At 32.2% G+C, this 25312-nt stretch overlaps 2 protein-coding genes and 1 pseudogene across 4 annotated transcripts in view; 2 read left to right on the forward strand and 1 right to left on the reverse strand.

Annotated features, from left to right (window-relative positions):
* The first annotated feature begins 2585 nt into the window (after nucleotides 1-2585).
* Nucleotides 2586-4865, forward strand: LOC136978140 (nucleosome assembly protein 1-like 1 pseudogene; annotated as a pseudogene).
* Nucleotides 4866-10988: 6123 nt separating this feature from the next.
* On the reverse strand, nucleotides 10989-12150 carry LOC136978141 (uncharacterized). The gene has a single exon (XM_067273796.1). It carries the CDS (start codon nucleotides 12148-12150, stop codon nucleotides 11401-11403), a length of 750 nt encoding a protein of 249 aa, XP_067129897.1. The 3' UTR covers nucleotides 10989-11400.
* Nucleotides 12151-14077: 1927 nt separating this feature from the next.
* Nucleotides 14078-25312, forward strand: part of LOC136978187 (polyamine-modulated factor 1-binding protein 1-like) — a 29692-nt gene continuing 18457 nt past the window's right edge. For 2 of the 3 annotated variants that reach the window (XM_067273834.1, XM_067273836.1), the window contains exon 1: nucleotides 14078-14478. In XM_067273834.1, coding sequence (XP_067129935.1) covers nucleotides 14450-14478 — 29 coding nt within the window. In that variant the 5' untranslated portion in view covers nucleotides 14078-14449. The remainder of the gene's footprint in view (nucleotides 14479-25312) is intronic. The other variant, XM_067273835.1, reaches the window with a different exon arrangement.

Below are 25312 nucleotides of genomic sequence, written 5' to 3' on the forward strand. Positions count from 1 at the left end.
ACGTTTGTCTTTTAATACACAAAACGTTTATTACACTAAAAATGTTTTTTTTTATGTCTCATTTCATATTTACTTTTGATATTTTTAATTAGAAATGTATAAAATTATAAATTAAATAACAAATTTATTCTAATATAAAATTGCAGATTTGTAAAAGGAGGCTGTCCGAGATGGGAATTGGTGGATCCCGAGAAACCACAGAAGGTAGGATTTTAATATGGATTTTTATTCGTATTAAAAAGTTTGATTTATTAACTATACGAAATGCAGTTTATTTAGAAAAGTTCTGTTATAGAAATAATCTACTTTTTAAAAATAGAACAAAAATAGGCTCTTTCCGGATTTTTCACTATTTAAATGTTGAAATTAATCTAAAAGTTGACCGTTCTGCATTTTTCCTTCGACGTTTCCTGTATAATAACTACTTTATATTTAATATCAATTTTTTATTACAAAATCTTTTTTTCAAATACCACTTTCAAAGTATAAATTAGATTAAAGCGATAATTAGAAGTATGTAAGATCAATAATTTTCCTCTTGAAAAAATAATACGAATGAAAAAAGTGTAGACACACTTAAATTAAAAATGTGTTAATTGTATTATTATTCAACAGATATTATGAACAAAATGACTTTTTGAAACTATCTAAAAAATAAATTCTGAGTGAAATTTAAATATAAATTTTATTAAGCACATATACATATATTTTCCAGCTGATTACAATCAATCAAAAATGGGAGCGAATTCCCGAATTGGATGAACTTCGCAAGATTATTGGGCCTTACAAACCAAAATAATTACATTGAGAAAAATTTGTGAATTTTATCGACATTTGTTCGGTGTATTTTGTACAGTTGCTTCCTGAATCTTTAACTGAATAATAAATGTGATGTTTTAATGTTAAAAAGATGTATTTAATAAATTAAATGTTTTGAATGAAAGCTTCTGAATGAATCATTAAATCGGCTTTTTCACAAAAATTATCTAAAGTCATTCTCTAATAGTATTATAGTTTTCAATGGTAAATAAAAATTACTATAAAAATAATAAATTATAATTCATTTATAGAGCTTAAAATATAATTTAAACGTACAAGCTTTAAACATATATATACAGTAACTTTATGTTTAAGGTGTATTTTTTCTTCTTGCTGTACTGAATATATATATATATACAATTTCCCTTGATAAGCATGACGAAATACTTTTTAAGAGAAAGTAGAGATTTACGAAATCGTGAATGTGTTTCTTGTAGGGATTGTATACCGGTTAGCCGATAAATCGACAAAAAATCATGTAAACTTACCGTAATTCGTAATGAAAAATTTATACTAGAACTTTTTATGTGGAAAATATTGTGTTTATAGATATTTGAAAGGGCCAAAGGGACATTGAAAATAAAAAAACAGGTATGTGTAAGCAACAATATACCTAATTATTAATTTTATGTGAGATATTTTTTGTTTAATTTTAATTCAAACTTTCTTGGGTTTGAGAGGCGCTGTAAATCGTACAGAAAGCGCTAGTTCTCATATGTGATTTTTGCTCTGCAGTTTTTGAGATTTTTAAAGGTTTAATATCTCTACAATCAACGCTTTTCTTAAAGAATAAGTAAATATTTCCTTTTTTAATATTTAAAAATAATAATACGTAAATATTTCACGTATTTTTTAAATTAATAGCAATTTTGAATACACCACATTATGACAGGACATTAATGCAATATTATTGTAAAGTAGGCCTAACATTAAAATTTTTTACTTCTAACAACTGTTTAAAATAATTAAATACAAATGTTTATTACTAGATTCTAATGTTATGCCTTAAGATTGTGCAAAATATGTATTATTTTTTTGGGTAATCTTGGATTTAGTCGAATTTATGGACCCGCGCCTGCTGAGGTATGCGCAGAATTAATAAACAATAAATTAAAAGAATTTCAAATTTCTTTGAAAAATATTGTCTGCATAACATCGGACGGAACTGCCGCCATGAAGAAAACGATGAAATTACTCAATAAAAACCATTAGTTATGTCTTGTACATGGATTGCAAATTGCAATCATAAAAGTTCTTTACAATATAAGCACATCAGATGTACAGGATGATGATGAATATAATGCTAATTTACTACTTACTACACATTCTGATTCTGATTCTGATAATTCGGACATTGAATACGATAACGTTGAAATAAACCAAGAAACTACTGGCTGTACCGAACTTACTCTACAAAATGCAGAATTAAATTTTTTAATTACAAAAATACGATAGTAAGACTCTAGAAAATCGCCAACCAAAAATACATTACTACAAAAATATGTCAAAGAAATTATTGAAAAAGAACTTTCTTTAATTTTAGATTGTAGAACCAGGTGGAATAGCTTACCAAACATGCTGGAAAGATTTTCATTACTTAAAGATGCTGTCCGAAAAAGTCTAATAGATTTGAAACTGAACTTAGATTTCAATGACAGAGAAATAAAATTACTACAAATATAATCTCAACCCTGCAACCCATTAAATTTCAAACGACAATTCTTTTCGTAGTTGAAAGAAGCGTAGAAGAAATTTACAAGCCAACGATGAGCGAGGAAAATTCTACTTGTGTCGACGATATTTCGACGGTTATCAAGGAAATGGAACTGGATGCCATTAATGTAGAAGCATCGGATAAGAAGGTAAAGGATAAAAGCTTTGGCGATTATTTCTCCAACGTTCTTCGAGATGCAACACCCGACGTATAGAATCGAATCCTGAAACTAAAAAATCTGCAAGTGCGATACTTCAATAGTAAAGTGAATTATTATAAGAAGCTTCACCAGTTGGAGATGAAATACGCAGATATTTATTAGGGTTTCTCAAACGGGATTCCGGGATCCCGGAATCCCGGTTGTTTTTTTAACCCGGGAGATTTTTCTTATCCCGGGAAATCCCGCAAATTTCTTAAAAATTCACTTTTTTCTTATTTTACGTTAAGGTTGAGAAAATTTTGCAAATAGAAAGTATAATTAACTCATAAACTGTCAGAATATATTTGTATTTATTAATTTTAAACCTATTTATTAGTTTTTTTTTAATTTTTGCTCGTTATGGCACGTCACAAATGGTCAATAATCGATACGTAGCTTATTTGTGGCAGGACTCTCAAAATTTTTTACTAGTAATATCTGGAATAATTGTGCTTATGCTGTCTTAATTTTTAACCGTGCCCAGTAGCTTCAATGACTGCGTAACGCCAAGTTGTGCAAATTGGGCCAGGAAACAAACGAGTACGAAGTCAGCGAGTATGAAGTTTTTCTTCATAATTTGATTATTAAAGACAAATGAACTGCCGAATTATTGGGCTATGATGTTTCTATTAAAATAGCGAGGTAGACAAATCAAGAATACTAGGGAACAAAAGAAGTACTACAATCTCAAAAACGAACTAGAAATCTTGCAGGATACAGGTGAAAAACAGATAATATTTGTCTTCTCTTAAATGCATTAAACACGATTCCAATCACATCAATTGAATCGGAAAAGGCATTCTCGGTAGCAAGACTTTTCATTACTAAAATAAGAATTAGATTGAGTGATCGGAGTATTGACCATCTTTGCTTTTTAAAATCTTATAAAAATTTACAATATTTTGTATTATATTTTATTTAAAAAATAAAAAATTACCTTCTAAGTTAGAAGTTTGATCTAATTTCATTTTTCTTTAAATTTTCAACTCAATTCAAAGTCTTTTTTTTGTTGTTGTATGCAGTTTCCAGCAAACTTTAATAAATTTTTTCTATTTGTGAAAATTTCTACGTAATTGAAAGGTAATTTTTTAATATATATCTTACACAGCATTAGTAATATGATTTTGGAGGTTGCGGAACGTATTAAATTACTTTAAAAAACAAAAATAATTATATCATTTGATTTCATGATATTTTGTATATCTTAAAAATAATTAATTTTGTTTCGGGATCCCGGGAAACAGTTCACTTTTGTCCCGGGATTCCGGGACAAGCAAAAGACCGGGAAATGAGAAACCCTAATATTTATAAACCATTATTCGAAATCAGGTTGGAAATTATCAACGGACAACCGTCTTTGGACATCAAAGAAGAAATGGAAGAAGAAAAGTTAGATATAGAATCGAACAAAAATAAAGGGGACGAACGTCAAGAAACCCTGGGAATTTTGGATTTTTGGTTGACGGTGTTTCGGAATTCTAGTGTCTTGTCTCCCATGATAAACAAGCAGGACGAACTCGTTTTGAAACACCTCAAAGACGTAACCATCAAGTACGTTTTGGATAATCGGATGGATTTCGTCTTAGAATTCCACTTCGAACCTAACGAATATTTTAGTAATTCCGTACTGACGAAAGAATATTGCATGAAATGCGAAGTAGATCCGGAAGAACCTTTCCATTTCGTTGGACCCGAAATCGTGGAATGCGAAGGATGCGATATCGACTGGAAAGAAGGAAAGAATATCACTATCCCCAGTTAAAAAGAATAATGAAACCGAAAAAACATCCGAGACTGTTCATAAAAATTCCTTCTTTGGATTTTTCAATTCGTTGAAGCAGGAAAACAACTCGGAGGAGAGAAGAAATATGTTAAAAAATGACTTGGAGATTGGCAAATATATTAAAGAGAAAATCATTCCTCGTACTGCATTTTATTACACCAAAGAAATGGAAGAGCCTGACGATTCAGACCAGGATTCAACTTTTTCGGAGAAATCATTTTAATTGTTTACTTTAATAGAACTCATTATTCAAAATTTCTTGTTCTAAGTTCAATATTTTTACTACATTAATGTGAAAAAATATATAGTATATTTGATGTATTTCATTAGTAATTTTTTCTTTTTTTTTTTTTTGAATGAAGAACATTAAAACATTTAATTTGTTTTAAGATGTTAAACAATTTTGGTTTTAAGTTAAATAAATTATACGTTTATAAAATTATTTGTATAGAGACGTAATAACTTTACTAGAAGTTTGATTGCATTTAATTTTATATAAATTTCCGTTTCTTTGTTTTAAACATATTAAAAAACGAAATTTGACACTGTACTGTACGTAAATCTCAGATAATTCGAAACTCGATAATTCGAAGTCGCGATTATTTCCTCCCCTGAATTTCGAACTAATGAAAATCTCCCTTATATGATTCTACATAAATATCCTAGAAGAAAATATTTTCTATGACATTCAAATAATAACAATTATTGTTAAACTGTTTGATGTATATTTTTGATTTTACGTAATCAATCTCCATGATATATCTTTTATCTCGCCATGATATATCAATTACGTGTCATTATTATTGATATATCTATCAGTTTGTTGATTGACGAATATATCAATATATTATCACTTAAAAACAATATAAACTTTTATGGTATTATTAAAAATAATAAATATATTGGTAAGATTTCAATAAAACTTGATTTTAAAGTTTATTACTCGAAAAATTTATTTTGAAATCGTCAAACACGTAGTTAGAGATCTCTAACTGTATGTATACGTATCTAACTACATGTTTGAGGATTTCGTATTGCTTCTAACATTGTTAGATTGCTCGTTTCAAAATATAAAATATATTTTAAAACGTTATTGACTTTGAAACATTAGTTAAATTTCTCTGTGCATAAATCATTCATTAAATGATATATGTGAATTCGATTCTTGTGCATTTTGGGTTCATACCACACACTATTTTTTAAAACTAGTATATAAAGCGCCCTTCTCTGAAAAGAGTCACTCCAGTGATATTTGATAATGGTCAAAAAGGAACTCTGTTGGGACATACAATTTTAAATTTTGAGATGAAAAAGATGTAGGTCTTCAAAACACGTGTGCGAATTATGTTGTTTTTGCACCTTTGACGCTCGATAACTCAAAAATTGTCCAACATTTGACTTTGTGCTTAAAGATACTGTGAAGCGCTCCTTGAAGTCAGATCTGACATAACCTGTGACTTTTGGCTCACAGGAACAGTTTGTACTCTCATTTTCAAACGCGAGCGGTGCCGTGTGTGTACGATTTGCTAGTAACGGATGAAGGAGGGAAAATAAGAGAGACAAGGAATCTCAGAAGCAACGCACTCAACTACAATAATGACTAAAACAAAACTAGATTTATTAATAGGATCACATATAAAATTCTAGATTACATAAAAACTTATAACGGCATAACATAAAATCTAAATATTTCTCAATGGCGCGCTTATTAAATTACTTCTATCAACTATTCTCTTAAGGTTTCGAGACTTTCTTGTGAACTATTGAATATTTCCACCTAATCGCGCGCGCTAGAGAGTTACATTCGATCGCAAGCTGATAAATATGTCATGATGCTGATTTCCGTCTTCAATGATGATAATTATTTGACTGTAGACAAGGATTGGAATGGAAACGGCAGCAATCGGGATTTAAACTGGCGAAGAAAACGAGGGAATAGACTTGGCGATTGCCAGAATTGGAACTGGGATAGGCATTCGCCGAGCTAGACTGGATCGGCGAACTACTTGAACTGGAGTAAAGATGGTTGAGACGACTGAAGTGGTTTTTTCTCTGCTCTCCGTCCTGTGGCACTAAGAGGGCCTCTTTTAGCAAGCCTATTATGGGTTTGGCCAGACCCACAAGAGGGCGGCCGGGTGGTGAGGAATGGAGGCCGACATATCCGGTCAGATCACTCCCTGAAAAATTCCTGGGGATTTTTTGACCCATCAGGATTCGATTCTCGGTCCCCCAGAGCAGGAACCGAGCTGTCAAGCTGGGCCCCCCACCTTGACCGTCCGGACTGAAGTGGTTGAGAAGGTTAGTCTCCACCGAAGCGCTGAACTAGACGACATTCTTTACTTTTTCTTGTCTTTTTATAAGGTTTGGTTCTCTTCCTATGTCGATGTGTCTCCGAAAAAGGCAATATTGGATGAAACTCTATTGTTATCCAATGCCAAATTTTCTGTTTTTCTTTTTCGGGTGAGTAACCATCTCAGAAAGAGATGCCGTTGAAAGGGATATATTATCATTGACAAAAACTTGCCACTTCCTCGTCACTTTTCCAAAAATTTCTCTTTTGTTAAAATTTATTAAAATAATTTTTTGGATCTAAACAACGAGTTTTACAAAATTGTAGCCCTGGATCTCACAATACTTTTGATCAGGACCACCAAAACTATATAATACCAAAGATTTAGCCAATCCACCACGACCAATTTTTCATAATGTTTGTGCTGTATTCTGTATCTCTCTAATGTTTTCGTTTTTATTATGGAAATTATGACATTCAATTACACACTTTTTATTTTAACTCTCTTCCCTATGGGCACTAAGAGAGCGTTTTTCCAGGCTAGGGCAGGAAGCCGTATCGTGCATAGACCAGACCCAAAATGGAGGAAACCGAGTGGTGAGAGACATAACCCGACATATTTGGAATAGAACGCCCACGGAAATTCCTGGGTTGTTCGTCCGGATTCGATTTTGGCTCTCCAGATTCGTAGGTTGTCTTAGACACGTCAGCCGTCCAGCTGTTATGTTATTATGTTTATAAACGTTTTTTTAAACAAAAGCCTCTTAAGAATTTAAAATATTTAGTATTTTGAATTTTGTTTGCGATTGTAAGTTATGTTATTTGTGACATGTTACGATTTTGATTGTGTCCATACGGTTTTGATTGTGTAGTATTTTGTGACATGTTACGGTTGTGTCAGTTTGATTGTGTTTTGATTTATGGTTATTTTTCAATACTGTTATGAAAGTGCTCATTAGATAGCGGCCAAGTAGATGAAACCACTGAATATTGGACGTTGGTTCCTGCTCGATTAATGGGCTAAGTTGACGTTTTCCAAGTTTTCTTCACACGTCTTGCATCTAACGTAAATAGAGACCAGTTCCATATAGAAAGTCCTGTGAGAGTACTTTCTTGCGAAACAGTCGTTCCCAACGTTTGGTATTACTAGCAATTACCACGTCTGTATCCATAAAAAATATAGTCTTTATTCACCGGTTAAAAAATACAGTTGATACGTCCGACAACAATCACGAATAGTGTACGACTTTGGTGCGGTAAATACGTGAAGAACTTGGGGAGCGTAGCTAACTACCTGTGGACGCCGGGGCGGCTAGTTCAGGAATGCCGTTTTCTTTTGTCTTACTGTCCTCCTACGCTCCCTCTGGCCTTTTTACCACCTTACAGTAATTAATCCGCGACCGTTTTTACAAGAATAAGTTCGCGACGCAACAGTAGTCCCCCGCCAGCGATAGCGGGATATTACAAATATCTGGGGTTGAACTTTACCCGACGACCTGAGCGTGTGACGGTATCCTGTTGCTGCGGCGAAACTGTTGCCCTCTCTGCTGTTGTTGATGCTTCTGCTGAAGTCTCTGTTGTTGTTGTTGTGGGCGGGAGGTTCTCTAAGTCGTCCGCACATATGTATGCTGGCTTAAGTCTATCGATATTGACGGTGATATGCCGATTTCTCACTACTAACTTAAAGTTTTTGGTTCCTCGCTTCAATACACGGTATGGCCCTTCGTAAGGTGGTTGTAGTCCTTTTCGAACTGCGTCAGTTCTCAGGAAGACATGTGAGCAGGAAGAAAGATCTTTGTGCACGAACACTGTTGCATTCTTGATACGGCGTGGAGCAGGTCTGATTTTCTGCATTTCTTCTCTCAGCCTGCCGACGAAGGTAGCCGGGTCGGGATGGTCCTTTATGGGAGAGAGAAACTCACCTGGTACACGCAGGGGAGCTCCGTAGAGCATCTCCGCTGTTGTTGCCTGGATGTCGTCCTTCCAAACAGCTCTAAAACCCAAGAGCACTGTCGGGAGTGCCGCGGTCCAACGGCTGGTGGAATGTGCCATTATCGCTGATTTTAGCTGGCGATGGAACCGCTCAACTTGGCCATTTGCAGCTGGGTGGTAGGGAGTCGTGCGAATTCTCTCCGTCCCCAACCAAGAGGTGAGGGCTGAGAAAAGCGAAGATTCGAACTGAACTCCCTGGTCTGTCGTCAGGCGCAGTGGTAGACCAAAACGGGCTACCCATCCGGAGTAGAACGTCTCCGCTACTACTTGTGCAGTGCTTTCTACTAACGGAAACGCCTCCGGCCACCTGGAGAAGCGGTCCACACAGGTGAGGCAATATCTGTAATTGTCTGATGGAGGCAAGGGTCCTACCAAGTCAATGTGGACGTGCTCGAATCTAGCATTTGGGGGAATGAAGATGCCCAACTGGCTTCGGGTGTGACGAGAGACCTTTGCCTGTTGGCATGGGATGCATGCACGGGTCCACGCTGACACGTTGGCTCTCATTGACGGCCAAACGTATCGTTCTTGGACAAGTTTAATTGAAGCTCTGACGCCCGGGTGAGAAAGTCCGTGCAGGTGATTAAAGACCTGCCGACGAAAGTCCTTAGGTACAAAAGGTCGTATCCGGCCGGTGGAAGTGTCACAATATAGGGTGATAGCTGGTTCTCCGACTGGCAGTGACTGTAACTTAAGGGAGCTAGGAGTATCACCTACTAAGAAATTTTTTAGTTCTGTGTCTCCTTGTTGTGCAACGGCCATTTCTTGAAAGTTGATAAGTGACGGTGTCTCTATGGTGGAGATGGTGATGCGTGAGAGGGCATCTGCTACTACGTTGTCCTCTCCTCTTACGAAACGAATGTCTGTAGTAAATTGACCGATGAAATCCAAGTGTCTAAGTTGCCTAGGAGAACATTTGTCGGTTTTTTGTCGAAAAGCATAAGTAAGCGGCTTATGGTCCGTGAATAATATGAACGGTCGACCTTCAACCATATGCCGAAAGTACCTGATGGCAGTATACGCAGCCAACAGCTCCCGATCATAGGCACTATACTTTTGCTGTGCTGGCGAGAACTTCCTACTAAAAAATGCTAACGGCTGCCAGTGGTTTGACACCTGCTGTTGAAGTGCAGCTCCCATTGCTGTGTCAGATGCGTCAACGACAATTGCCAGTGGTGCTTTGAGTGACGGATGAGCCAGCGTGGCAGCTTCTACTAAGTCAGCCTTGCACCTCTCAAACGCCTCTGTCTCTGCTTGTGACAGCTCAATGCTTCGTTTATCTCCTTTAACCGTCCCTTTTAGGTAGGCGTGTAACCTTGCCTGTGTGTAGGCTGCATGGGGAATAAACCTCCTATAAAAGTTGACCATTGCTAAAAAACGACGGAGCTCTCTGACGGTCGTAGGTTTAGGGTATTCCTTTATTGCCGCTACTTTGCTTGGTAATGGTGTGATGCCTGCTGGGGATATTAAATGGCCCAAGAAAGGAATAGATGGTTTGCCTAAGATGCATTTTGAGGCATTTAGCTTTACCCCGTATCGAGTGAAACGCTCGAATACCATACGGAGGTGTTGTAAGTGTTCTGCTACATCAGCTGAAGCTATGAGTACGTCATCAAAGTATGGGACGCAAAACTCTAATCCCTGCAGCACCTGATTCATGAAGCGCTGGAAGGTAGCAGCTGCGTTGGAGAGACCGAAAGGCATAAAAAGGTATTCAAACAATCCGAATGGAGTAGTAACTGCCGTCTTTGGAACGTCTTCTGTTTTTACAGGAATCTGGTGATACGCCTTTGCTAGGTCTAAGGTGGAGTATATCTGCTTTCCTTCCAACATTTGTACACAGTCCTGAATATGCGGCACGGGGTATCGGTCTGGAATGGTAGCTGCGTTTAGCCTACGAAAGTCGCCACATGGGCGCCAGTCCCCATTGCTCTTCGGCACCATGTGCAATGGGCTAGCCCAACTGCTTTTTGAAGGGCGGCATATGCCTCGTGCAACTAGAAACTCAAACTCCTGCTTCGCTGCTTTCAACTTGTCAGGCGGTAAACGTCGAGGCCTGGAAAAAACTGGGGGTCCCTTAGTTTCGATATGGTGTTGAACGTCGTGTTGGACAGGGTGGGGTGTCATGGAAACTTCCGTCAGATTGGGAAACTCTGCCAAGATCTGATGAAATGGCGTATCCTCTCCGACTGATCTAACGGCGGTTGGGGGGCCAACCGTAATCTCCCCTCTTGAATTCATCCGTGTCAGTGGATCGACAAGGCAGCTGCGGCGGATGTCTACCAATAATCCAAAGTGGCGCAAAAAATCAGCTCCAATAATAGGTTGAGAGACTGCTGCGAGGATGAAAGGCCAGTGAAAAACTCTCCGGAGACCTAGATCTAATTTAAACAGCTTTTGGCCATACGTATTTATTGTGGTCCCATTAGCTGCGAAAAGTTGCAGTTTCTCGGGTGATCGGTTTGCCTGGTTATGTGGCACAGGGACTACAGACACATCTGCCCCTGTGTCTACTAGAAAACGTTTGCACGTTGACTGGTCGTAAAGATATAGGCGGTGAACCTCCAGTGTGCCGCCACCCGCACCATTGAGTGACGGCCCTTCTAGTTTCCCTGTTGGAAACTGCAGGGTTTTACGCACTTTACCGCTTTCTCTTTGAATCGCTGGTGGTACCAGCATTGCCCTTCGATCTGAGCCCCATTACGGCTCTTTGAACGTCTCCGGCGGTTCGTGAACCGATCTCTGCCCCGGGATCTATCCCTACCTTCCAGGCGTTCAAGGCGGGAGGAGATGTCTAATAGTAGTGTTTGTATCCCCTGGTCTCCGTGGGTGACTGCCTGCACCGAAACGGCGTTGTCGGCTGCAGCTACTATCCCGTCCGCCATCTCTGCCAGCTTGTCGAGGCAGTCATTTGAAATGGCTAAGATCTGTTGAACGTTGGACGGTAAACGTTGTAAGAACAGCGACTTAAGTAGGTCGTCGCCTATATGAGCTGACGCCTTGCTGCGCATTTCTAATAGTAGCCTGGACGGCTTCTTGTCTCCTAACTGCATCCCCGATATTAGGTCTTTTAGTCTCTGTGCCTCGCTGTCGGCGTATTGCCGGCACAGACGGGCTTTAAGAGCCTCGTACGGCTTATCTACTGGGGGGTTTAGAATGATGTCCGCCACGACCGCTAGCTCCTCGGGTTGGAGTGCAGAAACCACGTGGTGGAACTTCGTTATTTCCACCGTGACTCCTGCTAACGAGAATTGTGACTCCATTTGCCTGAACCAAATTTCTGGGTTCGCTCTCCAAAAAGGGGGTGGCTTCACCGAAACCTTGGCGATCGTCTCCGTTTGCGATGACTGCATCTCTACTTCAGGGGACGGTCGAGAAAACAAAAATGTTCTTACTTACTATTTAATATAATGTCCAAACGAGAATATGGCTGTCTCTTCTGAGAAATCGGCGTGAGATATTTGCCGATGCTGGCAGATTGAGGTTGCTCGGTCAATGTTCCTTATCCTTGCACGTGTTCGAGTCTTTGTTCGGGTCACCAATGTTGGGTCGTTCCCAACGGTTTGGTATTACTAGCAATTACCACGTCTGTATCCATAAAAAATATAGTCTTTATTCACCGGTTAAAAAATACAGTTGATACGTCCGACAACAATCACGAATAGTGTACGACTTTGGTGCGGTAAATACGTGAAGAACTTGGGGAGCGTAGCTAACTACCTGTGGACGCCGGGGCGGCTAGTTCAGGAATGCCGCTGTTTGCTTGGTTCCTGCTCGATTAATGGGCTAAGTTGACGTTTTCCAAGTTTTCTTCACACGTCTTGCATCTAACGTAAATAGAGACCAGTTCCATATAGAAAGTCCTGTGAGAGTACTTTCTATGCGAAACAGATCGTTCTTGGAATTAGTTGCATTGCCTTAGTCCATAAATTGATTAATTAATTAATTTAATGGAATTATTTAATTAGTATTTCCATATAATCTTCACAATTCTGTGAAGATTATATGGAAATACTAATTCAGTTAAAACTGAATTAATTATAAAAATCTTTTTTGTAATTAATATTTTACACAATTCTTTTCTCTCATACTTTTTTTTTTGTACCTCTTTCCGCCCTGTGGGCACTAAGAGGGCCTCTTATAGCAAGCCCATTATGGGTTCGGCCAGGCCCACAATGGAACGCCCAGGTGGTGAGGGACGGGGACCGACATATCCGAACGGACCACCCCCCGAAAAATTCCTGGGGATTTTTCGACCCGTCCGTATTCGATCCCCGGTCCCCAGGGCGGCAGGCTGCTAACCTTGACCGCTTGGACATCCGGCCTTTTTCTCTCATACTAGCGAAAGTTGGGCCGAAGTTTTAAACGCGAAAACGTGTACGTCGGACGTTCAGCACCGCTTTCCTGTAAGTCTAGAAGTTTGACAATGGTGTTTGGAAAGTCAGTGGAATCATGCTCGACATTCCAAACGCCATTTTCAAACTTCTAGGCTTACAAAAAAGCGGCGCTGGACATCCGACGTATACCTTTTAGCGTTTAAAACTGCGGCCTCAACCTCGGTAGTATTGACTTTCAAGTGGTCTAATGAAACTGAGTCATTCTTTCATCAGAAGGAGCCATTTTCAGAGTAGATTTTATTCTATATCATGAAAAGCGTTTTTAGTACATACGTAAAAAGAAAAGTACAGTATTACGAATTGAACGGAATAAAATTTTCAATTATTCAATGAACTATTTTAATTAAAAAAAAAAAAATCTGTTTATTTTCAATCAAATAATTTTTATACTGTAATTTTACATATAACAAAATTGTTAGGATTCTAAGAAAATAATAATTAAATAATTCCATACAATTAATTAAATAATTAATTTTTACAGATTTGATTTGGTTTGATGACACAATATTATACTGTATATTAAATGGAATACAATGGAATATTGTGTAAAGTTGAATAGATGGTATACAATATTCTATCAATTCACAATGGAGTTAATAAGCTTACAATTTTTGCATAATAAAACTCGCGAAAGAAAATTCATCTAAAAAATAAACTTAAAAGTCAAAATTAACGAGACGATTCAGAAAATTTTATGTCCGCAAGTCACCCGATGATACGATACATAAATTACGGAAAATAAATTAAAATATAGCATAAAAATAACTTAAAAACATTCTTACGAATTAAAATATGTATAAAAATTGAAATCAATGACATCGATTTATAAAAAGAAAAAAAATAATATATATAAATTGACTATCTGGCAACATTGAATTAAAGGTTCAGTGATACGAAAGAGGTAGATGATAATTGGAAACAATCAAATAGGAGATAAGTTTATTTTTCTAATCAAAACCGATACATTTGGTTATAAAGGGGGAAAAGTAATATAATGTAATGGTTAAAGAATGTAAGATAATAAGTGACATAGTGGATTACGTGTTTTACTTTGCGAAAGACTTTATCAGACGTTAGGCTTAATGTTAAACTTAGTGAAAAATTACACAGTATGAAGTCATCAGTTGAATTCATTTTTTTCTATTTTGTCAATTAACAATTTCCAAATGTTCCAGATCAGATGAACGTCATTTGGTCTATTCATTATTTTACTTAGGAGTCACCATTTCTGTTTATATTCAATAAGGATAAATAAATGGATAGAGCAAGTAAAGCTATCAGAAGGTAAGTTTTTATTCCCTTTTTTTTCAATCTTAAATATCAATAAATTCTTTAATCTACAAAACATGAATTCTTGATTATATTTATTGATATTTTCATGTTATTTAATCTATTTTCTATTAAATTATTGTTAATTTATGAATTTAATACATTGGTTATAATACATTTACACAAGAGGTAACACATGGTTTATATAATACACAATATATCTATTATTAGCTTTCTTGAAAGGTTCTGTTTGTGAATTGATGGAAAGTTATAGATTTATTATTTATAGTTGCAGTCAAGGTCCAGATAATACAAGTGAACTCTTTAAGAAGATATTTTTATAATAGTTATACGAATGTAAATTTGTTATAGAAAGCAAATATTTTGAAGTCGAATTTTGTGTATGCTAAGAACTTTATATGGAACTCGTAAAAAATGTACCAGATTTTCCATAATCTTTCTTCTATGTTCTGTTTTAACTTGAAAGATGATGAAATTTTATGTAATATACTGCCATTAAGTTTTATTAGAAGTAAATTAATTTAATAAAACACTATGACAAACAATGTTTGTATGTCAATTGGTAATAGAAATTAGAAACTGTAGTAATTACAAAAATTTTCAGTTCTTTATTTAATTATTGTTTAACAAATATAAGGACAGTGACTAATATTAAAAATATTATTTACAAGTGATTTTGATATCTTTGTTTATGATACTGTTATCTTAATAAATTTAAGCGTTACTAACATTGATAATTTGGATTATCTGCCAGTTTTTTCTTAACAGTGTAAGCTTTTGTTTTTGTAAAAATATTTTTTATGAAAATAAAAGGTCACTGTTATTGTTATTTCCATCTTTGATTTTATATACAAGTGATTCTAAAAAATTTCTGTACTTAATGTTACTATTGTTAAAATTTACTGTTATGACTTACTTTTATTTTTTAGAAACATTCAATATACATTTATACAGATGGTTTTAAACATTGAAGTTTTTCTTAACTTTTTTATTTAAAATGATAGATGTCTCTTGACCTTATAGTCAAGAAACATCTATCATTTTTAATGAAAAAGAAATTTCATTTTTTCTTTTCTTAAAATAAAATTTTGTGTGCTCTCAGTTTAATCTAGAGTTTTGATATTTTACTATAAAAGTTACAAGACAGAATCTGAAAACACACATTTAAATAAAATACCACTATTTTATCAATAGAATATTTTTATATTTACAGAAATATTTCACAAGTAAACAAAAAACTATTACACACCAACTTATAAAAAACTATTAATAAATATTATTGACTTGTTGACTGTATAAGACAGATATAAACAAACAATAGAATATAATCTGAAGCTAATTTCTAGAAATTTGATATGAGTAAGTAAAGATATCTAGCTGTAGTATATTTTGATCATGACTAAGGGTTTTCTGTGAAAAAAAATTTTATTAATTGGAATATATATAGGATTATAACTCATCCAAACTTGGCTAAATTCCAAATTCTAGAAAATTTTTTATGTAGTTAATCTTTGTCTTTTATTTCTATTATAATTTTATATATTTAATATTAAATATACTGATCATACATCAATGTAATTATCATAAAACTTGATTTTAAGTTTTATGTCAATTTCTGATGTAATGGTTTTAACATTTATTTGTTGGTAAAATTCTGTTTAAAAGAATGTTTTACTATACTGGGTGGAACAATTTTTGATTGATTAAATCACTTTAAAGAGTGTGTTGTAAGTGATTAAAGTGAGCCAAAAGTGTTTATGAAATGTTCTGGAGAGATAATTGTATGATTATTTTCAGCAAAAATAATTTATGAATTTAATGTAAAAAAAACTGTGTTATAAAAGAATTTATTAGAAATAATTTATAAGGTTTTGTCAATACAATTTAGAAATAAATAATTAACTATTAACCTGTATGAACAAACTAGACATTAAAAGATGACAATAACCAAATCCAGATGTTAATTGAAAAGGCAAGTATTTTAAATCCTGGATTCCATACTACCAGAAAATACACCTGAAATATAAAACTGAAAATGCTCAACTTCCAGTTTTTAATACTTGATTGTTTCTTGTTCTCTATTTAGTTCTTTGGAAGTAAGCACAGAATTTCTATGGAAAACTTATTGTACAGCAACACTGTTGGTTAGTATTGTAGACTTTATTTTATAAAAAGGAATTTTTATTCCAGTTTTTATGCTATCTAGTTGGGCAGAAAGTTGACTGAACATGAAGTTGAAATTATTGAACTTTTTCATTTCTCTTCAATATTCAGTTGTAACACAACCAGTAAGAAAGCATGTCATTGGCTTATTGCTTCTTGATTTGTGTTATAATGGTAGAAAGTATGAACAACAGCACATCAAAGAGAATGAGAAAATTGTTAGTTCAGAATTATTCAAGTTATTTGTGAAAGAAGTGAGAAAATATAGATGTCAAAACAAACATTATACATATGTAAGTATATTATTTATTTCATATATAAAACTGTCAATTATAGAGAAATGTTGATCAAATTGTATACAGTAGACCCCCTATAACACGGAGTGTATCTACTGTGTTTTAGGGGGGTCTATTGTATTTACTAAAACTAATTCTCAAAACCTTAACCCTCTAACAAGTCTTAGAGTGAAATTCATATTTTGCTTGATCTCCTGGATATCTTTCTTGTCCATAATCAATGTCTTCTATAACATTTTAATTTTTTGAATTTTTAAAAATATATTTGCTAGTGTTATAAAATGTGACATTCCATTAACTTGGCATTGTCGGGACAGATATAGTGCTGGTTATTGAATATACTGCCTTATTGGATGGTGGAAGTTTTTCTGTTTTTTTTTAATCTCCTGGACACAATTTTACATATTTTTGCATGTAAAACTGTAAAAATCTGTCTTTTATGATTGTTTAACATACCATTTTAATTTTTCCAGGCTGTTCCTACCTTTATTAGTTTGAAACAAAAATACTATATTCTTTGTGCTTTATGTACTTTTATTATGTATAAGTACAAATAAACTTTAATTATCAAAGTACATGAACAGTAGTATATTATAGCTGTTTATGTGTAATTATTGATTCCAAGTGTACTAAATATTTCTGCTTCTCATATTAAACCCATGCTCTAATTTCTTAAGAAAAATCATGTATGAACTAATTTGTTTCACCTAGCACAGCATCATGTCATCTTGACATTTGTCATCTCTAAAAGCACACCATACTTTTCCAAGAACTGCACATTTTGAGTGTTTTTATATTAAAATCTTAATCTGGACCTAGTCAGTGCACTGATAACCTGCCAAAGATAAGCTTAACATGCCAATATACCCTTTAATGGAATTTTACTGTAGTTATTTTTGTGGCCACTAACTATTCAAGCAATGTGACCATCACCAGAGAAACATTCTTTCCAAAGAATTAGTGGTTTAGAGGAGAGATGAATAAAAGTTTAGGCTAGGATGGACAAATATAGCACATAATCCAGGGCTCACAATTAAAAAATATTCTAGCATTTGCTGAGTTGTATATTTTAACTTAATAGAATGCAATTAAGTAGAGTAATACTAAATACAAATGCAACAAACACTTAACTGTTTTAGTAATAATAAGATAATGAAATAAATATCCTATTTCCAAGTCATCTATCACTGTGATAATACTGACTTAAAAGTTTTATCCCACTCATCATTTGTCAGGCACCAGATGTGGAGTGATTTCTTTGCCATTATTTTATATATTTTTTTCATATTTTGTAAAGAATTGACTGGGTTTCTAAAGTCTGTATATACAGTAAAACCTGTTCAAAACAGAACCTTAATAAAACAGAAACCTGTCTAAACAGGAAGAATTCTTCAAAATGCAGTGATTTTCAGTGTTAAAAAAAACCTGTTCAAAACAAACTTGCCAAACTGGAAAAAATAGTCAGTAACATTCAAGTCCAGTTTACACAAGTTTTACTATATGTAGAGTTTATTTCTCCTTTCCCTCCCCTCGTTTCTGCCAGCTAAACACTTTGTGTATGGCTGATGTCTTTCTTGTATGTATGTATGTACATATGTATGTAGAGTTTTCACTTGTTTATAATCGATCAGCGCAGCCGTTACATATTCCGTTACAATTCCCAGACACGCACCTGTTATCAAAGAGTTGACCGTTACGATTTGACCGTTACGAGATTGACGGTTGCGATTTGCGCTGATCGATTATAAACAAGTGAACACTTTCTTGTATGTATGTATGTACATATGTATGTAGAGTTTTGAATTTTTGAAAAAAACATTCTCTCAATACTTAAGACACCAAATATTTATTTTTATTAACCATAGAAAAGCCCGTCTAAACTGACATAGGTTTTTGTAAAAAAAAAAAAAAAATAGAAGTTTTTAATTTATACCACAGTGATTGTTAAATCATAATTTTTTATTAAATTCTAATTTCATATAAATCAATAGATTGTCATGGTATAAAAAAGAATTTATATAGGGATGTTGAGACATGATAAGTATATATCAGTTTATATAGTAATGTTGAGTTTATTGGAGTAAATTTATATTATTGTCTGTGGAATTCATCTGGAATCTCAGAAAACTTGCCTTATTGCAACTGATCTGTACGTCATGCATTTATGAATATTTCTATCATAATTAGCATTTTACTAAGTTTATGATAATTGTGCAGTATTATGTAATATTTTGTTTAAATAATAATAATAATAAAAGTTTTAGAAACATCAAATTTATTTTTTGTCAGAAATGTAATATATTATTATTATTACATATTCTAATTTTCAAATTCTCCACAGACTGGTACCAGGTCATAGGTTACTTATTGGAAGTGCTAATTTATACATTTTTATCCTGTATACTAGAAATTAATCCAATTAAATGTAATGATGATAATATCATAGAACTTATAATTAAAAAAATTTATTTTTTTTATATAAAAGAGAAAGAGAGCTGTCTTAATTTCAATTATTGTTGGATGAGATGATTACAGCATTAGGCTACCACTGTGAAACTTGAGATTAAATTCAGTTGGATTATTATTATTTCTAGTATACCTCATGTATTAATTACAGTATTAATTTATATTGAAATTATTCATGCATGAGTATTTGTTGTTTTTAAATATGACATAAAATGTAATTTTAACTTTATTAAATTTAAGTAAAATTTATAGATGCAAGTAAAAATCATGTAGATATGAAGATGTCTTTCCACAGAAAGCATTATATAGTGTATCAAAGTAATGAATTCAATTAAAGTTTCATGAATTGATTGCTATGTATTGCAGTTTATTTTTACACTATCTACTTTTCTGATTGCTCACTATCATTTGTAAACTAATATGATTCAACTGCATATTGTTTAAGAGTTTCTTAATTATGAGTCAATAGTAGAGACCTATAATCAAATTAGTCATAGACATAAAGTTAAGTAAATCTATCATGTGACTTCTTTCTGATAAGATACAAGTTTATAAAGACAAAGACATTTTTCAGTTGCAAAAGTAAATATATAAATGTTAATTGTTTAGTTAAAATGAATTATGAAGTACAATTTCTTAAACAAAAGCTAAATTTTAAAACAAATAACTTTTGACAATTAAACTTTAATTATTAACATCAGAAATAATATAAATATTATTCTAAATATAACCTTCAAATATATGGAAGTTTAAAGCTTTCTTGATAGAAATCACATTTGATTTAAAATGTATGTTGAGCTTTCTAAAATTAATTTTAAATTTTATCTTAAATGGTTGTCAAAAATTTTATTTTTAATTATTTAAATGTAATGAATGTACTACATCCAATATACAGATCATTACTTTTATCACTGTTAGTTATTTTTACAAAATAATAAAATTGGTTCATGATATGCTTTAGTAATATGTACAGTACATTCCTTTGCAACTATTGACTGAGAATTTTTTTAAAATATGTAAAATTTTCATATGTAATATAAAGTGTTTAAAATAATTTTAAAAGAAGTCTTATTTTTTAAAAATATTATATAGATTTTGAATGATTTGTTTTTGTATAACTTTTTAACTTTTTCTAAATACAAGATAGGATAAATTCTAGAAACATGGATTTTTGAGCTATAAAACTACTACATTTACATTTTTGATCTTATATTTGGGTTGTTTTTATTTTTATTTTTATTTAGATTTATAAATTAATATACAACAGTTATACCATCCTATTTTTATACACATGATATTCAAAAAATATATTACAAAAGTTTAAGATGTAATTCTTAAAAAAATTTAAAGCAGAAAGCCTACAAGTACTTTTTCAAAGGAACTTGTAATAATTTTCAAGAAAATGTAATTAAATAAAAGTGATGCCATTTCCTGTTACCTAAATTTATCATAAAAAATAGCTGTTATTAAACGTGTTTTAGCTAATGAAATATTTGAATATGATTATCTGATTAAAAGTATGTGATTCAAATAGAATTAGATGTTTAGAATGCATGAATTCATTTACATTTGTGAACATTTTAATTATTAACAATTTCACATGCATTAGAATTTAATTATGAAATATTTCATGCATTCTGATTATTTGATTCTATTCAAATTGCTTAAAATTTTGTTTTTAAGTAATTTACAATTTAAAATTATTTTTCAAATTTAATTTTATGAAACATTTTCTTCTGAATTGAAGAATTCTCTTTAGACTTTTGTTTAGAATTCTTAGAGAAATCATTTCTTTTATATTTAATTCTGTTATTAAATTTAATAAATTTTGATTCTAGATAAATAAGCAAACATTTTTATAGATTTTGTAGAATTAACTTTAAAAAATCTGAGATTGTACATTCAATGTTTCCATTTCTTTTATTCATGTAATTATAAGTTTATTGCTGTCTGTATGCTATATTTTTTATCTAGTGACATTTTAACTAGGAATTAATTTTTCTCTCTCAAATTCTCTTCATTATAAAATACAATAATTGTAGACTTTTCAAAATATCCAGTTAAAATTATACCAAGTGAAATAGTGATAATATCAAAATAAAGTTACAGTATAATTGATGGTCCAGAAATCATTTAACTGCTTTAAAGTAAAATAGTTTAATTATAGTTTCTATTGTCAAAGTTAAAAGACTATTTCAAATGAAGTACTCCATGTTTAATAAACATTTTATAGCATTCTAATACATTACTACATAATTTTTTAATTACAGTCAAATCTTTCTAAATTAGTAGTCCGCTCAAGTAGGTCCAAAATATCATTCCAACTTGAACAGTTTTCTACCATCTACAGTGACTTTGTATATGACAGAAAACAAAACTCTATAAAACAGAATCTGTTTTTATTTCAAGTTAAAAGTAATCATAAAACATAATATGTGTGTTGAACTTATGTTTTTGATTTTAATGCATTATAAGTAATAAATATATAAAGTTACTCAATAATTACTTAAAAATGTATTAACTGTTTACTGAAAATAATAATTAATTGTTTTGTGAGTCTTTCTTAACTCTAGTGCCTTTTCTATTAGTGTCCATTGTTCCAGGAGTGTATTCTGTTCATTGTGCATATTTTTCTAATGTGGTAAATTTTATGAAAGTGTTGCCAAAGCAGCTTATTTTATTTGTTTTCTTCAATAACAATTGATACTGTAAAGTTGCACTACATGATGATGATTTTTTGTTTAAGCTAATGGTAAGACTAAAAACAGAAAACACAGCTGGTGTTATCAGGCATGTGGTTTTTGTGTGTTACTTAACCTTGCTTTTGTCTTACGAAGATTGTTTTATCTTTTTTGAACTTAAAATTGATTTCCACGTTCAAGTTAAGCAGTGTCTGACTTATACAGACAAAATTATTACATTAACTTGTAATATATTACATGATATGGAAATAAGAAAAAAAATTCATAAGTAGATTTCTGTCTTACTGAGAGTCTGGCTTAAACAATTTTCACTGTATTGCATTTTTGGATAGTGTTCACTCAAGTAATAGTTTTGATTAATTGAGTTATTGACTACCAAATATGTTTAATCAGTAAATTTCTTAACATATTCTCATAACTATTTACCTTAAGTTCATATTAAATATAAATATCCCATGAAACCTGATATATAATAACAAAGCCACACCAACTGCTGTATAACATGGGGCAAAATATCAGTGATGATAATTTTGAAGTACTGATTAATTTGTCACTAGAGATGTTAGGTGTCTTCTTGTATTAAATTTAATCATTATAATTTAATTGAATAATTAATATTTGTATTGTTTTATTATTTATTCAATAAGTTACTAGAAATAAATTGCCATTAAGATTACATGTAAAGTTCTATATTTATATAACCTGGAAGGAGTATATATTAGTAGTGGATTCAGAAATCTTTGGAGGAAGTGCAGAAAGTAAACAATATGTCTTACAGAATTTTTACTACCTGTGATACTTGGCTTTACTGGGGAAAAATCCCCAGAAGGGAATTGCTGCTGTGTTCCACACACCACATAAATCCAATTTAAATTTATTTATTTAATAGATCTGTTAATAGATGATAACATGTCCTATCTAGTAATAATAAATTATAACTATTAAGAAAGGCAGCCCAATTAAAATACATGATAATTCAATAATTTTAGTATTAGCATTTTGAAAATCAAGAATTAGAAGAATGTAAGTTATCTACTAAACTGGAACTCTTTAATATTGTATTTACTGACGTATAAGATGATCTTGTATATAGGACGAGGTGCGACTTTAAAAATCAAAATAAAGAAAATTAGATTTATTAATACAATTCTAATTTTATATCAAATGCATGTAAATGAACACATTGTCCCACAAAAATTACTGGCATTTTAAACTTTAAAGAAAAATCTTGTAAAATCGACATAACTTATTCGTGTAAAGCTGGACGATCCAGAACCTTTTTTTCCTATTCTTAACAGTTAAATCCACTCTCCATCGATTACATTTATGAGTTTCTCCAAATTCTGATTTCCGAATAATCATCTGTTTTCACCTGGGGATAAATTTAAACTTATATTGGGCTCTCTGTGATTTTGGAATTTCAAATTGGAATTCAATTCAAAAGCTTTGCTTTTCTTATTGCTATTCATCTTTAGTCTTGACAATATACAAGAATGATTCAAACAACCCAGATGAAAGACTTTTGTTTTTAAACACCAGAGGGCATCCAGTAAAAAATGCAAATGCATGGTTTACAAAAATTATTGCAAAACGCAAAGAATCCTTCACTTACGTGTATAGGACAACCTAGGTTTTTGAAGCAGTGAAAAATGAATAAAAACCTCGTCTTATATGTGAGTAAATATGGTATATACTGTATACACACACACAATGACATCTTTCATACTTATTACAGCAACTTTATTCAGAAATAACGAATGTTTTCTGAATAAAGTTGCTGAAATAAGTATGAAAGATGTCATTGTGTGCATATATATATAGAAAAATGTATCAGTAAAATTGTTTTTTAGATATTATGAATATCTAGTAATTGAAGATTTTTAGGATAAAAATTATTCTTTATAACTTTTCATTATTACATATTATTCTTTATTCGTTCATTAACTTTTATAATATTTATTTCATAAAGATTTGATGTAGTTTTAATACATACTTGAAAATTTTAAAAATATATAATTATTCAAATTTATGAGTCTATAAAATTTATTCTGATATATTGATTTAATTATTAATCATTACTCTCTTCTGGAAAGAATATCTGTATACTGTATTTTATTGGATTTTTTTTGCCCTTTGAAGTCAATTCAGATTTATGTAAGAATATTAAATAGAAGTATAAACAATTTCACCATAGACACACTTTGTTGCTGTATCTATCACACTACCAAACTATCATATATTTTGTGTTTTACCTACAATAAAATATAAACTTTATCACAAATTTTTCTTAATAGATATTTTATTTAATTAACTGTAAATCAAATAAATTTCATTTTAATAAAAAGAATAAAATTTATTTGATTTATTTATTTTGAACTATTATTAAGAAACCTCACAAAATAAAAATGTACTTATTATATATGAAATATTATAATTTGTAAATTTTATATGATACAAACATTTTTAATATAGTGAAACTTCTCTCAGACAACTATTCAGAATTGCATGCAAAAGTGATTGTCTTGAGAGATAGGCTGCTAAAGAAAATATGCTTTTCTGGCAGTATACAATATTGAAGTGGCATAAACATATGAAAAGTGTGCTGCAAAAATAAATGCATTTATTGACTTTGCTGGCAATTATATAATAGTGTGAAAAAAATATGAATTATAAATTCTGAACTGTACAATATCTACATTCACAGAAGTGTGCAAGATTTTAAACATTTTATTTCATACTAGCTGACCCGGCCACGCGTTGTTGTGGCTCAAAATGTATCTATTATAAATGTATAACGTTTCCCCCGTGGGGTGAATTTCAAAAAATCTTTTCTTAGTGTATAGTACATTCTCTTGACGTACCCTATTAAAATGCAATCAAAAATGCATCTAAAATAGTATAATAAAAGCAGAGTTCTTCACAGTAAGCCTTAATCCTCGTCCCTCTCCCTCGCAAGGAAATATCGAAAAATCCCTTTTTAGTGTATATTCTGTTGATGTAACCTATTAAAACGCAATCAAAAACGCAAAAAACTGCATGTAAAATAGTATAATAGAAGCTGAGTTCTTCACAGTAAGCCTTAATCCTGTCCATCTCCCCCAGTAGGGGGAATTTCGACATGTATATTATATAAAAACACGTGCGTATTCGAATGCAACGTTGTGTCAAAATTTCAAAGGAATCGGTAGGAACAAACGAACG

The sequence above is a fragment of the Centruroides vittatus genome, unplaced genomic scaffold (genome assembly GCF_030686945.1).
Source record: "Centruroides vittatus isolate TY-2023 unplaced genomic scaffold, ASM3068694v2 contig_5, whole genome shotgun sequence".
Classification (NCBI taxonomy): domain Eukaryota; kingdom Metazoa; phylum Arthropoda; class Arachnida; order Scorpiones; family Buthidae; genus Centruroides; species Centruroides vittatus.

Excerpts from the sequence above, each read along its gene's own strand:
- LOC136978141 (XM_067273796.1), bottom strand. The coding sequence starts at position 12,150 with ATGCAGTCATCGCAAACGGAGACGATCGCCAAGGTTTCGGTGAAGCCA.